Source organism: Urocampus carinirostris, chromosome 17 (assembly GCF_059441175.1).
Source record: "Urocampus carinirostris isolate Australia breed hairy pipefish chromosome 17, RoL_Ucar_1.0, whole genome shotgun sequence".
In the NCBI taxonomy this organism is placed as follows: Eukaryota; Metazoa; Chordata; class Actinopteri; order Syngnathiformes; family Syngnathidae; genus Urocampus; species Urocampus carinirostris.
This window is the reverse complement of record NC_142365.1, coordinates 4,812,138-4,832,167: the sequence shown is the minus strand read 5'-3', so window position 1 is coordinate 4,832,167 and position 20,030 is coordinate 4,812,138. Positions and strand designations below refer to the sequence as shown.

General features: G+C 40.2%; 1 protein-coding gene and 1 long non-coding RNA gene across 2 annotated transcripts in view; one reads left to right on the top strand and one right to left on the bottom strand.

The window, feature by feature from the left end:
• Window positions 1-20,030, bottom strand: part of LOC148349004 (uncharacterized) — a 42,567-nt gene that overhangs the window by 13,993 nt on the left and 8,544 nt on the right. The window lies entirely within an intron of this gene.
• zc3h12b (zinc finger CCCH-type containing 12B) lies at window positions 765-19,684 on the top strand. Its single transcript, XM_088320745.1, has 6 exons — window positions 765-1,059; window positions 7,745-8,515; window positions 10,590-10,729; window positions 10,930-11,164; window positions 11,269-11,375; window positions 12,686-19,684. Exons 2-6 carry the CDS (start codon window positions 7,923-7,925, stop codon window positions 14,116-14,118), a joined length of 2,508 nt encoding a protein of 835 aa, XP_088176871.1. The 5' UTR covers window positions 765-1,059; window positions 7,745-7,922; the 3' UTR covers window positions 14,119-19,684.

Sequence of the window (20,030 nt, the reverse complement as noted above, 5' to 3'; positions counted from 1 at the left end):
GGATTTGAACCCATACAGGAGGTTCCCAAGACCTTAGAACTGTGCCGCACACGCGCTAACCACTGCGCCGCCATGCTGCCCTTATTTCTATATTTTTATTCTATTATTTTATTTTTCAACATGAGGATAATGCTGGAAGTGTGAATTTCCCTACGGGGATGAATAAAGTATCTATCTATTTATCTCCATCTAGAGAAAAAAGAAAAAAACAGGGTGGAAGAGAGAAAAAGACACAGTGAAAGGCAAAAAAAGTAAGAAAAAGAAAGAAAGAAGCAAAAAATAGAGAATGTTAAACACAAAGAGAAGGGAAAGAAGAGAAGACAAAAGGAAAAGAGGGTAAAGAAAGAGATGGGGAGAAAAAAAGACAAGAGAAGCGAAAAATAGAGAAAGATTAATACAAAGAGAGAAGGGGAAAGAGAGAAGACAAAAAATGAAAAGAGAAAGAAAAATGAAGAAAAAGTGAGAAAGTAAGAGACGGATAGAAAGACATAGGAGGAAAAGAAATTAGAAAAAACTCAGGAGAGTGGGAGAAAAACAAGAAGGAGAGGAAAGAGACAATGTGACAAAGAAATGGAGAAAAAGATAGAAATATAAACAAAGAGTGAGAGAGAAAGAGAGTGACAAAAGAACTCCCAATTTCTCGGCATAACACCGGCGGTGCCTGAATCGGTCCGCCGGCCGCATGCTCGACACCCGTGCATTTTAAATTTCTCCGACTTAAAACCTGCAGAACATCGCATGTGATATCGCATGGCAACGCTGCCCACAGTTGCATAGCTGCAGCCAAGAACAAGTGCACTGCAAGAAAAAAATCAAATGCGCTTCATTTAAAGTTGCAAATAAAGAAAAGAAAAAAAAGAAGGCGATGTTTTAGGGACTTGCTGAGGTTTTTACCAGACGGCCACCAGCAGGCAGGTAGGATCCCGTAGTGATCTGGCAACCTTGAGCAAACTGCGACAGCGCAGCAGCAAAACATCCGCGGAGGATGACAGCAAACCGGTGAGACTACGGAACACACCGGGCTGCTTTTCCTGCACCGTGCATCGCCCTCAACACGAAGTAAGATGGGGTTCCTTCGATGGATCAACTTAGGGGAAATAGCTAGCGCGCACGGGTCAGCCACGAGCTAACTAACGCACGCTCGCAAGTCGAGGTTAGCATCAGGAGCTAGTGCAGTGTTTTTCCTCTCTTAAGTCAATTTAGACATCGATCGCTGATTGTGTGACGTGCAAAACTCCACCTGATGGAAACGCATTGTGCTTTTATAGCCACGAATCAAACAAGACGTAGCTAAGAAAGCTAATCGTGCTAACGATGTTGTGTCAGCTGGCTAGGTAAGTCATCACGAAGCGGTTTCGCAAGCTTACGCTAACGCGGGGCCTAAATGATAAACATTCGCAGATTCGGCGTCCTGTAAACATTGCATTAAAAATGTAAACCTCAATTAAGTCTGCGGTGCTGCGTTTAAGGTCCTCTTGAAGATGACATGATACAACGTCGACGTGCATTTGATCGTAAGACGTTTGAAAATGAGTGCTATCAAAGTAACTAAAGTTTCTATTTAAAGTACAATCTGTTACTCGTCGAAATCGCTTATATCATTATGTCATGATTATTTCATGTGTCAGTCATCTGGGACTTATAATCGTAACAGTATTGCTGCACAAAAACGAATAATCATATCAAGTGTGAAATCGAAGAAGCCATCGGTGAGTTTTGATTGGTACTATTGGAATTTAATGATCAAAATGTCCCGTTTACCAAATTGTTCAAATTAGTTATCTGACTCCATTAACCAAACACAAGCTACATTCACCCAAGAATTTATGTGCGCTCGTTTCTTGAGGGAAAAATGAACAGGAAGCCGACATTTTCACACAGGATTTATTTTCCCTAGCAATTTAACTAAGTGTACGCCATCTCAAACGGCCAAATTGGTGACGTTGGAGTCTCTGGGAAGCCTTCTTCCTAAGTCCTTTAGCTTTTTCCTATTAGCCATCTTCTCCCCGCATAATGGCGTGCCGACTCCTCCCATGGGCACGCCAAGGAAGCCCCCCCTGGGCTTCACTATCTTATAGACGAGCAGGGTTGGGTAGGGTTACTTTAACTTGATTACTTTCAATTACTTTTGGATTACTCCAATACCAAATATGCTAATAAAAGTCAAAATAAACTAAATATGAATAAAATGATGACTCACAACATGTGGTAAGCTTTCTCTCCTGGCTTCGATCCCTTTGATCTCCGGCAAAACTCACATAAAATGCGACAGAAACAAAATGAAAATAAATCCAAACAGCTTGCCAACATCATTTTTGCCGTTCCATGTATTCTGTTACTCTCTAAGCCTGCAAACAATTTAGTCATTTTATTCACATTTAGTTTCTTTTGTCTTTTATTAGCATATTTGGTATTGGAGTAATCCAAAAGTAATTGAAAGTAATCAAGTTAAAGTAACCCTACCCAACCCTGTAGACAAGCGTCCCTATGTCTGGGGTACTCAAAAATACGCCTGCGTCAACAACGTCTGGATGTGCTGATTATCTTAGCAGTATGTCCCATTCCTGTAAACAATCTCTTCCACCACTTATGCCTGCCCTGAACTTTCACTGAATAAAGGCACAGTCCGTAAATAACTATAGCATTAAACTCAATAAATGTAACTTGTATAAAATCCTTTATAGTGAAATGTATGAAATCCTTCAATACCTAAATTGTGATACTTCCTGAGTTACAAACAAATGTTGAATTGAAGTGAAACAAAACAAAGTCCTGAACTTTTCAATTTCTAGTTTTCACACCAGTGCCACAATACATCGATAGCACGCCCGCCTGACAGTTCAATTCCAGCTACCGGCCTCCCTGTGCGGAGTTTGTAAGTTGCCTGTGAGTGGGCACTCCGGTTTCCTCCCACATACCAAAAACATGCATGGCAGGTTGATTATCGATTATACTATTGTCCTTAGTATTGAGTGTTTGGATACATGGTTGTCTCTGTAAGCCCTGCCATTAGCTGGTAGCTTGTCCACCATGTCTCCTGACAACTGGGATGAGCTCCAATGAGGATACGCAGTTCTGAAAATGGATGAATGAAATGAGACCAACAAAGTTTGATAGACATTCTCTATACTAGAGAGTCTTCTTAGCCTGGTCATCCTGGGAGGGGGATGACCTCATGTGCGGTCCCTTCTCAAGGTTTCATTTTCCTCATGTTGAGGTTTTTGAGTTTTTCCTTGCTCTCAGGTTGGTTTTCGATCAGGGGATGGTGTCATAATATTCCGTAGTGTGCATTAGTCTGTGGTCTGCGCAGCCCTTTGAGGCTGTCCCTTCTCAAGGTTTCTTCATTTTCCTCATGTTGAGGTTTTTGAGTTTTTCCTTGTCCTCATGTCAGTTTCAGATCAGGGGATGGTGTCATAATAGTCCGTAGTGTGCAATAGTCTGTCGTCTGTGCAGCCTTTTGAGACTGTCCCTTCTCAAGGTTTCTTCATTTACCTCATATTAAGGTTTTTGAGTTTTTCCTTGTCCTGATGTAGGTTTTAGATCAGGGGATGGTGTCATAATAGTCCGTAGTGTGCAATAGTCTGTCGTCTGTGCAGCCTTTTGAGACTGTCCCTTCTCAAGGTTTCTTCATTTACCTCATATTAAGGTTTTTGAGTTTTTCCTTGTCCTGATGTAGGTTTTAGATCAGGGGATGGTGTCATAATAGTCTGTGGTTTGCAATAATCTGTGGTCTGTGGAGCCCTTTGAGACTCTTTGTGATTAAGGGCGTCACAAATAAACATGACTTGACTTTAGTCAATTGAAAAACTGTTCATTGGACACTACTCTGGGACAATGGTTATTATGTCATTGGTTTACAGCCAACATTCTCTGTGGATTGTTAAACAGATTTTTAAATCATTTTAAATAATAAGCGACAGGTATAGAACAATTGAAAGAAACATAAGCATGAACACTCCCACTTCTAGTAAACAACAGTTAGCAACTTCCCAGAATGAATAGTCAGCAGCAAAATGTAGTTTTTCCCAGCACAGTATTTAAGAAACTGAATTTACAGTGGATATTATCGAACAATCCCAAACACAGATGGGCTTCAGATACGCCTCAGGGACCTCTTCAAGGAGTTCTTAACCCTTTGCCATGTAAGGTTCTGACACAGATGGCCATTTCACTAGAATACAGGTGTCAAACAGGTGGCTCGCGGGCCAGATAAGGCCCGCTAAGGGATTGAATCCGGCCCGCAAGACAACACTCAGAGAAGTGCAAGAGAAAAACAAGCTGCAGGTTGAAATATGTCAACTTGATCTTGCCAAAGAAAGGTGCCTTGAACAAAGACACTGTACTTGTATTTCTTTCTCTCTCTCTCTCGCTCCCTCTTTTCCACTCCTTTTCTCCCACTCTCTGTCTCTGTCTCTTTCACTCTCTGTGTCTCTTTTTTCTCTTCCTTTGTTGCTCTTTGTCTCTTTCTCTCTCTGTGTCTTTTTAACTTATTTTGCTCTAACTTCCTTTTTTTTCCTACCCTTTGCGCTTTCTATTTCTCTTTGGATTTCTTGCTTCCTCTCCCTTTCTCTTCCCCTTTCTCACAACTTCTCTTTTTATCTCTTTTGTTTTTCACGCTCTCTCTCTCTCTCTGTGTTTGTCCCGCCTTCTCTCCTTTTCCCTCCCTCCTTCTCTTATTTCTTTATCTCTCTTTTTCTTTCTCTTTAATCTACTAGTCCGGCCCCCGACAGAAAGTTTGTTATATCGTGTGGCCCCAGAGTTAAAATGAATTTGACACCCCTGCACTGGAATATAAACCTGTGAATCTGTAAGCTCAATGAATGGACGGCATTGCTTCCATTGGCTCACTGTCCAAAACCTCTCATGACAGTTGCTATATAAAAATAATAAAAATGCAAATTTGTCAGATATGCATAAAGAGTATGAATGTAAATGGTCTGCATTTATATAGCGTTTTAAAGACCTCCCAAAGCGCTTTACAATGTGCTTCACACTTACCCATTCACACACACTCACACACCGATAGCAACGTCAGCCATGCAATGCAACTGCCTGCTTGGCGGGGGCATTAGGGATTTAGATTTGCCAATACAGTGATTGGAAATGTCATAGGGCTATATAAAATATAATATAATAATGATATCATATTTTGTGTTTCATTCGTATTATTGACAAAAAACAAACAATATTGAAATATATTTTTGGTTAGTATCCATAACTCATTGAGAATGAAAAGAATGCACTATTTGGATCAATTTGTGCCAGCCATACTGGACCTTTATATTGTGTTTAAATTCTTTGGTAATTACACTTTTATTATACATTTTTTAATCTATATTTAACAGAAAAGAACAGATAAAATGATAATAAAATAAAGAATAAAAATCTAAAATACATATTTAAAAATAACTAATAAAAAAAAAATAATGAAGTAAAAGAAAACATTAAAAATATATTTCACTGAATAAGCAAAAAAAAATAAAAATATTTAAAACTATATATGTGCATTATTCGCTTTGTAATACATGTCTTACCCACAGTCAATGTAAAATATTTACATTTTTATATGTATTTATTTTACAAAAAATTGTAAAATAAATACATATAAAAAACTGTTGGTCTAGTAAAATTAATATTAATAGATTTTACTCTCATTATCAAGACTTAAACTTTTTGAATCTTTTCTATTCACCGTTCTTGTGGATTGTATTTACGTCAATAGTGCTGTATGCATGTAATGGTTCGTATAGACAAAGATCTGCTATTTGTATCAGGTAAAAATGTGCTTGGACACTAGTAGTGGAACTGGGCAAGCGTGTGGATAAGAGAATACACGGTTGGTTTGGACACATGGAGAGGATGGATGAGGAGCAAATGTTGAAGAGGATCTACAGAGCAGAAGTCAATGGAAGGAGACCGAGAGGAAGGCCGCCATTGACGTGGATGGATGGTGGTATGAGTGCACTGCAGGAAAGAGGTCTAAATCTAGTGAAAGCTAGAGCTCTTGTTGGTGATAGGAATGAGTGGAGAGGTGTTGTGAAAGGATAGTGGGATGTTTGGACACGTTCTATGATACAGCAGGGGTAAACCAGTGAAAGCTGCCGGGCCCTGCTGTCGAACTGAAAAGTGTGTTGTGTCACCCTGACCCGAGTGACATGGCCGCTTTCTTGTGTCCTGTTTCTGGAGGGGCGGAAGAATGGCCGACTTGGGTGCCGAGGTGCCTAACTTGTTTTGGTGTTTGGGCATTTGAGTTGGCCATGGTCCAAAAGAATGTGTGTGTGTGTTTTTCGCTATTTTTTTCCTTTTTTATTTTCTTTGTTTTTGTGTATGTTTGTCTTGCTGTCGGTCACCCCTCTCGAGGAATATGACCAAGGTAGATAGATACATAGATTTTACTCTCATTATCAAGACTTAAACTTTTTGGATCCTTTCTATTCACTGTTCTTGTGGATTGTATTTACATATATAGCACGGCGGCGCAGTGGTTAGCGCTTGTGCGGCACAGTTCATGTCATGGGAACCTGTCGTGGGTTCAAATCCAGCTCCAGACTTTCTGTGCGGAGTTTGTATGTTCTCCCCGTGCTTGCGTGGGTTTCCTCCGGGCACTCCGGTTTCCTCCCACATTCCAAAGATATGCATTTCAGGTGAATTGGCCGGTCCAAATTGTCCCTAGGTGTGAATGAGCAAATGAGTTGTCTGTCCCTGTGTGCCCTGCGATTGGCTGGCAACCAGTTCAGGGTGTCCCCTGCCCACTGCCCGATGATTGCTGGGATGGGCTCCAGCCCCCCGCGACCCTACTGAGGATAAGCGGTACGGCTAATGAGATGAGATGAGATGAGGTGCTGTATGCATGTAATGGTTCGTATAGACGAAGATCTGCTATTTTTCTCAGGTAAAAATGTGCTTGGATACTCGTGGTGCAAAGAGTACGGTCTCTGCAAGTGTTGCGTGTTATCTGGCAGCCCGAAGAAAGATGATGAGCCGTGTTTGCCTTAGTCGTGACTTGTAAAAAGGAGTTAGCTGATGACACGGCTGTGTTGCTAGGCAACACACATCATGGGCTGCGCCTCTCGAATCTGGCAGCATTGTATCTGCTTACCATCTCAACTGTCTCGTTAGTAAAATTGTTTATTTTTTTTCTATGGCTAACGAAAACATATTTTAGGACGTGCACCTATTGGCCGTAACAAATTGGTTGCCAAGCGATATTAACGCTTTGTGAGCTGGCGGCACACTGGTGCACTGATCAGCCCACACTGTCTCAGGTTCTATGCACTCACGCGTGTCTGCCTTCAATGTTGCTTTTGTGCTTCAAGGCGAGGGCTGTTCCGCAGTGTTTTAACAGTGTTCCTGGCTTTTTGCATGAATTTAAAATCAATTGACCACAGGGAGAGGAGATTTGATGACGTATTTGAGGTAGTTTTATCAGTCTTTTTGCTCATCAACAGAGAAACGAATTGTATATTGGTTGGCCGGTGATTGTTGTTTAGCTGCTCATGTAAAATATAGTTGAATTTGTGAAATTGAAAACCTCGGATGGTGGTGTCGCTTTCTGAATATTTATATTTTCGTCATTGGCTTCGTAATATTCTCGCTGCATACCAACAGGCGCAGCAAAGAGTTCTTGATGTCTGCTCATTGCTATACAGTCTCCAACTTTTACCAAGTGTTCATAATTGTACAGGTTGGGCCGGTCTTTAACATTTGGAAGTCTGTAAAACAATTAATCTTATGTGTTTTTCAGGTTTACGTAATTGGCACAGGGAAACCGTGCGATTCTTCCGTCCGACTCAAGGAGTGTAATAAGTCCAGAAATGAAAAGGATTCCCTGGTTGGACTTGAGGTGAGGGAGAAGCATGGACCGTAAATCCAAAGTGCTGAGGCAAACGTGACAGCATGCTCTGCGTCGGAAAGGCTAAAAAATGGAAAAGCGCCCATGCAGTGAGGAGAACTTTGACTCGAGCAGGGAAAAGCATGCCAGCGGTGAGCCTGAAGACGGAAGCAGCTCGGAGAGCGAAGGCGACGAGCGGCAGCGCCCGGAGGCTCCGGTGAACAACAGCGGCTGTAAGAACTGGGAGCCCTTGGCGGTGACAAAGCCACATCGGCAACTGTGTCGTTCTCCGTGTCTGGACCAACCTAGTTTTTCCCAGAACAGCACCGTGCAAGAATCCCGTGAAGATGAGGCAGGGCAGGCCATCAAAGCGGCCAGCGAGAAGGAGTACCAGACAAAAATGGACTTTGCTTTGAAGCTGGGTTATTCCGGAGAACAGGTTGAGATGGTGCTCAATAAATTGGGGTCCGCTGCGCTTATTAATGACATTCTTGCTGAACTGGTAAGGCTGGGAAACAAAGTGGAACCTGAAAGTCAACCCTGCAGCACTGCAGCCACGCTGCTGTCTCTTACACCGAGCGTCAAAGAGACTGTTAGTCCTGAGGTGTCTTTGGAAGAGGAATCTGCGGACCCTTACGACAACCTCAGGCCTATTGTCATTGATGGATCCAATGTGGCAATGAGGTAAGATCAAAATCCCATTGAGAACCTGATAAACGTTTTAATGTTCGTACATGTACTGTGTTGGGAGTCAATAGTTTGATTTGAACATAACAAATTTAAAGGTCAGTGGCAATAAATAAGTAAATGGAATTAAATTGTCGTTACATGCACGTAGTCCATAGCAACGATCAACAGAGGGAAATGGGACAAAAAAGCTTGATGTGTCCTGTGGTACTAAGGAATCATCCATCCATCCATCCATTATCTGCACCGCTTGTCCTCAGTAGGGTAGAGGGGGTGCTGGAGCCTATCCCAGCTATTTTCGGGCAGTGGGCAGGGGACACCCTGAACTGGTTGCCGGCCAGTCGCAGGGCACACAGAGACAGACAACTCACTCGCTCATTCACACCTAGGGACAATTTGGACCAGCCAATTAACCTGACATGCATGTTTCTTGAATGTGGGGAAACCGTAGTGCCCGGAGGAAACCCACGCAAGCACGGGGAGAACATGCAAACTCCACACGGGAAGTTCGATCTCATGACCTCAGAACTGTGCCGCACACACGCTAACTTCTGCGCCACCGTGCTGCCTAAGGAATCATAATAAAATTAATTTTGGAAGCATAAGTTTAAACGTTATTTGGCCAGAAGGCCTCAAAAAGGATGCAAAAGGCTTTTAGAAATTGTTTCAAAAGTTTGAGCAAGCACAACAAAAATTTTAAAATAAAAACATTTACAAAGTCATAATATAAGTAAGGCCATAGGATTTTACAAGATTTTGGTGTGCAGCACACTACCAGCTTGCTGGTGAAAATTAAATTAACCCAGCTCAGTGTAATTAAGAGTAATATTACCGTACTTTCTAGAATATAAGGTGATCTGGATTATATGGGTCACTTAAGAAATTCCTGGAAAATTCTGTGGTTTTACGTGTACCTTATAGTCAGGAAAATACTTGTTTGATTGTAAGTAGTATTTTTTATTTTTTTTAAATGGGAACAGTGTTTTTCAACCAGTGTGCCAGGGCACACTAGTGTGTCGTGAGACCTTGTCTAGTGTGCCACAGGAAATTGTCCAATTTTATTCTTGTTTTATTAGTATTTAAATAAAACATAGCTTTTTGCCATTAATCATCCAACTGTAACATTCATCCACACCGGTAGGTGGCATCATTTACTTTCTCTCTTTTTATAAAGTAATTTTTTGAACATGAGACAGAACAGGTACAGATATCTATTAACCAACAGAAAATAATGAAAGAAATGTAATAAAGTAAAAATCATAATCTAGATATCTTGATAATCCCCGCAAAAATATTGAAAAAAAGGTTAGAATGTATCAAATCATGTTTTGTATTACTAGAAAATCATTGTTAGTTTGTTTTCTAAAAAAAAGTCAAGTCATGTTTATTTGTATAGCCCTTAATCACAAGGCGTCTCGAAGGGCTGCACAGACTACAGATTATTGCAAACCAAAGACTATTTTAACAGCATCCCCTGATCTAAAACCTACATGAGGGCAAGGAAAAACTCAAAAACCTCAACATGAGGAAAACCGCATAAAATATAGCTAAACTTAAAAAGATGAAACATATAATACAATCCCAAATCACAGCAAAATTATTAACCAGAATGAATAAATTGGTTTACCTCCTCACCCACGGTGACTACAAATGATGATAAAAATGTGAATGTTAACTGTACAGTACTTTATTTACACAGCCCTTTTCAACAGTCCTTTCAGTGTACCAAAGTGCTTAAATCTATACTTTATCATGTTGTCAAAATGAAAATATAATTTAAGTAAAAACAACATAAAACTGGTTCTGGCAAATTATCTTGGAACATTTCTACGGACTATGTGCCTCAATTTCTTTTCATGAAAATAAGTGTGCCTTGTGTCAAAAAAGGTTGAAAAACACTGACTTAGAATGTATTGAAATGAGTCATGACTTGTTTTTTAGTATATTTTTTGGTCCACCTCAACAAGGATGGCCTTAATTCTAAAAATGTATATATTTGTACGCAGACTACTTTAATTCGTCCAACACATTTTCTCTTAATGGTAGCTTATCCTGCCTGTTTGTTTTTCAGCCATGGAAACAAAGAGGTTTTCTCTTGCCGTGGTATCCAACTTGCCGTCGAATGGTTCCTAGAAAAGGGACACAAAGACATTACTGTGTTTGTCCCAGCTTGGAGAAAGGAACAGTCAAGACCTGATGCCCCCATTACAGGTAGAAAAGCTATTTTTTGCACGTATTACAGCTGCAGTTTGTGCACGTTGTAGTACACCAGCTGATATCGTATCAACATAGGAGTTCGATACAAGCTGCTGAATGTTACAAATGCACAGAAGTATTCGGATATTGTGTGCGCCACAATCCAGTCAATGTTTAAGTGGGTGGCCAACTGAAACCGTTTCCCCCCCCCACAGATCAAGAAATACTACGAAAGTTGGAAAAAGAAAAGATACTGGTTTTTACCCCATCTCGGAGGGTCCAAGGCAGAAGGGTGGTGTGCTATGATGATCGCTTCATAGTGAAGCTGGCTTATGATTCTGAAGGAATTATTGTGTCCAATGACAACTACAGAGACTTGCAAAACGAAAAACCAGAATGGAAGAAGTTCATCGAGGAACGTCTCCTGATGTATTCATTCGTCAATGACAAGTAAGTAAACGCAAAATGATATCATTGAAAAAGAAATATATTCACACGTTTGGATGACCGTCGCTGTTGACACATTTATGATTTAATCATTTTAATGTCTTCAGATTTATGCCACCTGATGATCCCTTAGGAAGACATGGTCCAAGCTTGGAAAATTTCCTTCGCAAGAGACCTGTGGTCCCGGAGCATAAAAAACAACCTTGCCCATATGGTGAATGACTTGCATTATTGGGGGAGGTTTAGACCGCTTATTTGCGACAATGTTTTCCGTTTTGACAACATTTTCATTTTAAACAAGATTTAAGACCTGTTTAGAATCATCAAAAAATCTGTTAAAGGATTTTAAAAATGTGCAAACGTTTGCAAAGATTGTTTAGGGAATTGTTCACTGTAATCCAAGATATTTTGATACTTTCTAAAAAAACAAAACACAATTCCTACACTTGCATGCATTCGCACATTGAGATATCTGCTTAATACATCCTTTGATATATTAAAAAAAAACGTTTTTTTTTTTTTTTTTCAAATCAAATGTTTGCTTTATTCGGATTTCGAAATCTTTGTTCGGTTTGGAAATTTCAGAATTTCGGTTCGTTAGACAATTTGCATACTCGGCAGCTGATCAGAAGCCTGCATCAGATAACTTCCTGCTTCCGGACTTTCCCGAGCCTTATAAGGTCGTGCATTTGCATATAATTTTCCATGGTACACGCACAGAAAACACAAGAAAAATGGAAAAGTGGTTAAGAATCTAGCCAAAATCTCAGCAGCCCCAGAAGAAAGATTTAAAAGAAGCTAACAAAATTGATGACGCTACAAAACGTAAACGTACATTTAAAGCATCGTGGAAAGAGGAGTTCACGTGGCTTGTAGCAGACGATGCGTGAATGAAGATGAGTAAATACAGGTACATAATGATGGCAGATGGAAAACAGTGATGTCAAATACATGCAATGAATGTTATTAGTAGATTTATCATAAACTTAAATTTTAAGTGATGTTCTGTTATATATTCTGATTATCAATCCTTAATACTTTGCATAAATGTTTTTTTTCGATTAGTCGTCTTATTGTGTTTCAAGTTGTGAAAAATGGGGCAGGCAACTTTTCAGAGTTATCTGCCCTGGTGTCCGCTAACTTTTTCCCATGAGTTTTAGACACTGGTACAATCCTCTTTTGTTAGGCACGATCTTACCTCAAGTGCTTTTGTTGGTCTACAGCGTTTTGTTGAAATGATGGCTTATAGAGAAACTGGAAAATGAAAAAGATTTGTGTACTTAATGTAGGTTTGTCGAGCTCCTTTACATACGTGTACAATTTTAACTGCAAAGGGGCGTGACAAAATGCAGAACACAATCCACGATGAAAGAGTGATGCAGCAAGACTGCGAAAATTAAACCGCGATATAGTGAGGGATGACTGTATTGGTTATCAGCCTCCTTGATGACTAATAATACTGTCACAAATTCATATTGTTGCATGTTGCTGACTTAATTTTTTGTATCCCCCCCCTTTGTATAGGCAAAAAGTGCACGTATGGACACAAGTGCAAATACTACCATCCGGAGCGTGTCAACCAACCATTGCGGTCAGTGGCAGACGAACTACGGGCCTTCGCCAAGCTGTCCGCGGTAAAGACAATGAGCGAGGGGGCCTTAGCGAAATGCGGGATAGGCCCGGCAATGGTGAACAGGGACAGCAACTCTGAAGTCAAACGCGTGGCGCCCAAACGCCAGTCAGACCCAAGCATACGCTCGGTGGCCTGCGAGTCTCCGGAAACCCTTTCGGTCGTGAGGAAGTCCGAGACGAATTCGGTGCCTTCCCTGGTGACTGCTCTCAGCGTTCCCACCATGCAGCCCGCCAAGAGCCACGCCGCCGGGGCTCTGAACACGCGATCCGCCAGCAGTCCCGTACCGGGCTCTTTGCAGTTCTCGCATAGTTCGCTCGAGCACATGTCCAGTGTACAGTACCCTCCCATTTTGGTCACCAACAGTCACGGGAATTCCGTCACGTATAGCGAGCAGTTCCCAAAGTACGACTCTGTCAGCGATCACGGTTATTATTCCCTGCACAGCGACTTTTCCAACATGAGCATGAGCAGTATGCACAATGTCGACAGTTTCTGTAGTAGCATGGAGCACGAGCACGCTATGTGCCAGAGAACTCTCAGCCACTGCCCAGAGTCCTGCCTCAGTCACTCCAACAGCGACTCCTTCTCCTCCTATGGCGAAATGTACCCCGGCTCGGTGGACGGGAGCATGGAGGAGAGCATGAAGATCCAGCAGCAGTCCCCGGCCACGGGGAGAGTGCAGACGTTCCCCCACGGCTTCCGCCACGAAGCGATCGCTCGGGTGCAGAGTTACGGGCCGGAGGAGCCCAAGCAGGGTCTCCCGCGCAAGCCGTCGGCGCCTCATCTGGCCCCGCACATTCAACACGTGCCGGTGGGGGCCAGGTCCAGCTGCCCCGGGGACTACCCCATGGCGCAAAACGTCCTGCCTCCGTTGTCCTCGCAGCCGGCGCGATCCTTGGGTATGACCCGCATGGACAGCATCTCCGACTCCAGACTGTACGACAGCAACCCGATGAGGCAGAGGCGGCCGCCGCTGTGTCGCGAGCAACACGCGAGCTGGGACCCTCTCCCCGGCGGGAACGATTGTTACGGATACCATTCGTACCCGCTCAGCAACAGCCTGATGCCATGCTGCGAGCGAGTCATGGTCCGCAGCATGCCCGACAAAATGGAGCAAATTTGGAACTTGCCGTGGGAGGCTCCGGCTGCAGCCGAACACCAAGAACGGTACGTCATCCCGGAGCAGCAGTATCAAACATATCGGAACCTTTGCAACATTTTTCCCGCGTACGTGGTCCATTCCGTGATGGAGAAGAACCCTCATTTGACAGACCCGCAACAACTGGCAGCAGTCATTGTTACAAATTTGAGGTCTTGTCACTGAGGGTACTGACGACCCACATGCGATTTAGGTTTTCAAAAGATTTTGATTGCAAAGACAGGCACTTGATAAATGTTGCCGAATGTGCAGCATTTGCCCTCAGGAGATTTCTTTTTGTTTTCACGCCTGGTGCAAAATCCAGCATTCTGGTTTTCCATCAGTGAGATGACATCAAGTCAACAACAGACGACATTTGTCTGAGTTTTTTGGTACGGTTCACATCGAAAGCTACATATTTGAAGTGTGGTTGTAAAAAGAAACATTATTGTATGTTTCATAACGCATCTATCACCCCTAACCAGGAGGCGAGTTTCCTCCAGCATTTGAAATTGGCTGCAAAATGTCAAATACAAGAAATGTAGTGCTCTAGCTGCTATCAAATCTGTCAGACCCATCGGTGCCTGGTTGTGAAAAACGGTTACATTTATAACCGCTGGTTGAATACATTTAACAAGCTCTTAACATCGTCAGATTATTTTGTTCAAATCTCCGTTTATTTAGATGTAAGATTAATTTATTGTCATTGTTTAAGAAATACTACGAAATTAAAAGTGCCAATATTTAGTGGTTGATTCAGTTTTAATATATTGTACAAATACAATGATAGGTCGAATAAATCCTTCGAAATGATGAATAAAAAGTTGAACTATAAATGAATTGAATAGGGATGTTACAGGATCATAATTAAGAGGCATCGGGAAGTTGATACAGGACCGCTATTAACATTTTTCGGGACTGTCAGAATCCTGTTAAGCTGGTAAAATAACTTTTTAGATCGATCCCATTTATTCTACATGACAGTGATTAGGTTAAACATTTTAATTATCCTATAAAAGGAACTACAAGTAAATAAAATACTGTACAACAAATTCAGGATTGAAAAATTATATTAAACAAAATTGGACAAAGGACATATTTAAGAGTTGAACAAATAAGTCAATAGAAAGAAAAACAAATATTCATTTTCTTGTGGAGTCCGTGTAAATCAAGATTTCCCCCTAAGAGTGGTTAAGATAGTTAAACCGTTTCAGTAACATTATCCACACCGTTCATCTATTGGTTAGCTCCCTTTTCTTAGGTATTGTCCAGTTATTTTCAAGTAATGATCAACAGGCCCCCGAATTCCTATTTAATTCAAAAAAATTCTAGCACGCTTCTTTCAAATGTTAAATATATTTAAAGAATTATATTCTGGCTTTTAAAACCTTCCTGTTCAGGTCACGTCGGTTTGGGGTGCAGTGCAACTATATCAACAACTTTTCTTGAGCTATCCCTCAGTTGTACACTCATTTCCTGGTTATTTTGTGTTATTCTTTCTAGGATGAGTAAGAGGGAGGTACATGCATACCTCCCAAACATAAATATGATGTTTAATGGCCTTATATCTGAATGACCTCACGCTTTTAGTCTTCAATGAATGTCTTTTGTCATTGAAGCCTCCTACTTTCAAACGTAAAGCACTCTCAGTATGGAAAGAGATCTATTTTCTCAGTTACAACTATTTTGGTAGAATTTGTCCGTGCACAAAGCAAGCCAAAAAGAGATTTTTGTCTTGTATGCGGGTGCATGTCGTTATCTATGTACATATAAATCACACAAAAGCCATTATTTCAGTCATTTATAAGCTGCTAAAAAATGCCAAAAAAGGTCATTATTCTGACACATTGCATTCAGCCTCACCTAATTGGAATGATTCCACATTTCTCAATAATGTGTATTTTTCTCATATTTGTTGTGAACATAGAATATGTAGCGCTTGTATATCAAAGGCTTAGCTGAGGTCGTTTTTAAAAAATAAGCCCAATTGATTTTATCCAGAAAACTCTACTCATACACTTGGGCTTGTACACAATTCCCATGAAAACTGAACTTCTCTGAACTCCCTCGGGTTGTCAGTGAAGCTTTTTGTTCCTTTGGATCAAAGACTACTTTTAGATGCACTTGAACTGACTTCAACCCGAGGCATATAAAATTAGATGGTTTTTATCCCTCCTGGGCTTTCGCTTGAAGACAATTTTCGAGGTATTTCCTAGACCGTTTACAATTGAGGATACTTTGAAGTAATTTGCTGCAGATCTATTGATAAAGTAAGACGTTTTGAATGCATGTACAATAAATTTGATCTAGTCAACATTTGACACTTGAGATAACAAAACTAAAAATAAGATGACCACATTGCATCTACTGTAAATAGATTACTGACAAGAGTTTGCACACTGCTCTGTTTTTATATTTATTTGGATCGATTAAAATCTTTCCATTTGCATTTGGCCTGCAAGGTCTTTAAGTAGGAGAGGCTAATAATAGTTAAAGTCCAACAAACGGCAAAAATTAGTAACGTGCGGCAAGGTTCGTGTCTGGTGAGGCAGTCAGAATTAAGAATTAACCTAAATCTTATTTATCGTTTGATCGGCAGAGCAGGAAAGCAGTATATAAACTTTAGCATAGGATTTTTTTTTTTAATTGTCCTAACTTAATTTATGAATGAAGTCTATGCGCTGCTCCTTTTAGATAAAAAGATCAATCGATATTGAAAATGAGTCCATGCAACGAGAAAATAATTACTGGATGGATTGATTTGCCGTTAGCCTGCTAATGCTATCTCTTATTTAGTTGTTTGGGGCTGAGGTGTGTGCAAAATCAGAATCCTCCGTCTCACTATCACCCTCTGCCATGAGGCAGAAGAATTACAAGCCTCACTCTGCAAATGCTCAGCAGAGTAATATGATATAACCTAATTGTAATAATAGTCATAATCAAAATTGCATTTAAAGGAAAATTAAAATGTGAAGTTAAATGAGAAAAAAACTGAATAAATAAAAACAATTTATATTATTAATTTAAAATTTCCTCACCTGCCTCCCCTGGCTGCACGTTACTGGCAAAAATAAAAGAAAGCATGTTTCATACGATGTTTGGCCCGTATTGCGAGAGTGGATGGCTCAATACAATTTGGCTGTGCCTTGCAGCACATTGCTCTCAGGATGCTTTCACTTTTCTCACGTTGTTGGCCAAAAACCAGTGGCTACGTCAGTCCTGGCGTGAGTCTCATCTAAAAGTGATATATTTTGTGAAAATTTTGTACATACTGTTGAAACATTTTAAAACTTTGTATGTTGTGTTCAAAGTATGCACCTTGAGTAGTTTAGCGTTGGGTCTTTTGGGCGGCTTTACACGATGTATATTGCAGTTTATACAAATTAATATTTAAAGCATTGAAAATCGGACAAAAATAGATTTTTAGCTTCAGGGTGCCACTGCAGAAAGGCAACCCAGACATTGTATAAAGCCACCCCAACTGCAAGATGGTCATGCGAATGCCTTTAAAGGGAAATATCACTTCATCGAAATCTGTCGGATCACCTGACTGAGCATCTAAACAAAAGTGCCACACAGATTTTTGGGGTCAAGTGTTATTACTCTTTAAGCGTGGACTTTATCAGAGTTAGATTATTTTTCTCAAGGGTGAGTCTTCATCAAAAAAGATTAAAGTGTTCTCTATAATGTTTGGTTATGTAAAACCTGAATGTGCATTGCCCGAAAATTTTAAAGGGGTTTTGCTGACTTTTTTTTTTTTCATGAAAATAGACGAGGCCAATTTCGGCCAGATCTGTTCATGAGAAGGTGAAAAACAAACTGCCTAAATGTTTCTTCCTATGAAACAATCAGATTGCAAGGCTGCTGTCACCGTTGTTTCTGGCATTTGGCTCAACGTTTGCGTGCCATCCTTCCCTACCTTTTGACTAGTTTTATTATCTTTTATATTTGTCAAATCCAAGTTGGAGGATCAGTTCATTCTCAGTGAAAAAGCATTTTTTCATAACTAACCCCCTAAATTAAAACTCCCAATCAGATCAAAGCTATCTTTTCGTCCTTAAAGTCAGGCCAAGTCGAGTCACATTTATTTGTATAGCCCGTAATCACAAAAATGTCTCAAATGACTGCACAGGATTACAATGACACCATCCCCTGATCTTAAACCAACATGCGGGCAAGGAAAAACTCAAAGCCTTGGCCAGATGTTTGCAAAACTATTTGAAAGAGAAATGCTCTCACCAAAAATCTATAATAAACAATATAACTGCATATTTTTAAACGTGTAGTGACTTCAACATACTGATTGTATTCAAAAATGTGATCCTCAATTTTCATATTTCATAGCCGAGTTGTTTATAAGTGTACTTTAGACCGATATTGGTTGAAAAGTAGTAGTTCATAGTACTTTAACCCCTCCCATATCCCTTCATTTGCAAGTGCCGCAAACAACCAAGCCACAAATGTCTAGAATTGACTTTTACTTGTTGATACAAATTGTATCTCTACCTTGAATGTAAATTGAAAACTTAGTATGAATAGAAAAAAAGATTTTTAAATAGGGTAAAATGCCTATCGTGTGTGACACTGTGTGTCACTGGGAGTTGCCCATAGGTATGAACTATCTATTATTTGGGTATAGTAGTTACTTTCCTAGGACTTTGATGTGCTGGGTCGGTGCACGTCAAAACTGTGCGGCTCTAAGCTACATGCCCTCACTGTAAATACTTCTATGTGTTCCTGTGGATAGGATTAAACGCGTAAATGTAAAACATTACTTTAGTTCACTTGAATGTTGTAAATCTGTGCTTATTTTCCCTTGATTTGTTCATATTTTCTCGTACAGAAACATGTATTTAAAAAAAAAAAAAACAGATTGTCATGCACTGAACTGATGGACTACTATAAGGGACACTCTTACTAAACCTATAGCACAGTGCCAGGTTTGAATCAACTGTGTATTGATGGTTTGTTTTCTTCAAGATGTATTTTTCTAATAATAAATGATAGAAATGTTAATATAATTTATAAATGGTAGTGCAGTGCCAGTTCTGAAACATTTGTGAAGCTTTTTCCCCCTTAAACTGGAATTTATTGTAATTTCGGGGCAGGCTTTTGAATGACGATGAGTTGTGTGCTCTTCATTGTTACTTTGACCTCTAGACTATACGAGCGTGAATAATTTTACTGAGTGGCTAGTCTGTATATACTTTCAGCCGACAACCTTCGGAAATTGGATTTGCGCTACTTCGAAGTGTTGACTAGTGTGTCAATGGATGAAATGAAGACCAAAGCCATTGTTTTCTTTTTTTTTTCTCTTTCAATTGTACAAAATGTGATTAGCGGTTCAAACACACACTCTAAATGTGGAACTACGACACTTGATTCCAACATCCAGTACACCCAGATGGACCGATTATTGTATGCAGAATGTCTAGACTTAGCGGTGTTCCGATCAACATGACTACATATTTACAGTGTAAAACTCAGGTTTAACCCCTCTATCATTCAAAATCACAAAACTGAGTTGTACTGGCGAGGTGAGTGGACCGCTTGTCTGCAGTGTAAAACCGGAATACATAGAGGCGAGCTTTTTGTGTTGTGCTTATTATCTTCGGTATTGTAATCCACACTTGACTGGAAAGCATTGCTTCTTTTTGTAGACCAAACTAGATTATTTGAGTCTACAGGCTCAAACAAAATGTAAGTCTTAATGACGTGTTTCTCACCATGAATAAAAGTACCTATGTTTGAACTGTGCCCTCTCTGTTTCTCATAATAATTTGGAGAGTTTTCGATATGGAAGACACGAAACCGGGCATGTAAAACATATGGCCTGCATTTGATGACTTTATATGTTCCACCATGAATTTCTGAGTGTCAAAAAAAGAAGCTAGATAATTTCAATCAAAAGTTAGGAATAAATACAAACCAAATGCTCCCTCTGGCTGCCAGAGGATATATATATATATATATATATATATATATATATATATATATGTCTGATCTTATTGCCCATGCACTGCTTACATTTTATTTTGTTTTCCCCCCCATTCATTTCAAACCAGTTCGGCAATTAAGGCAAAAATTATATACTTTTT

Excerpts from the sequence above, each read along its gene's own strand:
- zc3h12b (XM_088320745.1), top strand. The coding sequence starts at position 7,923 with ATGGAAAAGCGCCCATGCAGTGAGGAGAACTTTGACTCGAGCAGGGAA. Across the intron at positions 10,730-10,929 it reads ACCTGATGCCCCCATTACAG|ATCAAGAAATACTACGAAAG; the intron begins GTAGAAAAGCTA and ends CCCCCCCCACAG. Across the intron at positions 11,376-12,685 it reads AAAACAACCTTGCCCATATG|GCAAAAAGTGCACGTATGGA; the intron begins GTGAATGACTTG and ends CCCTTTGTATAG.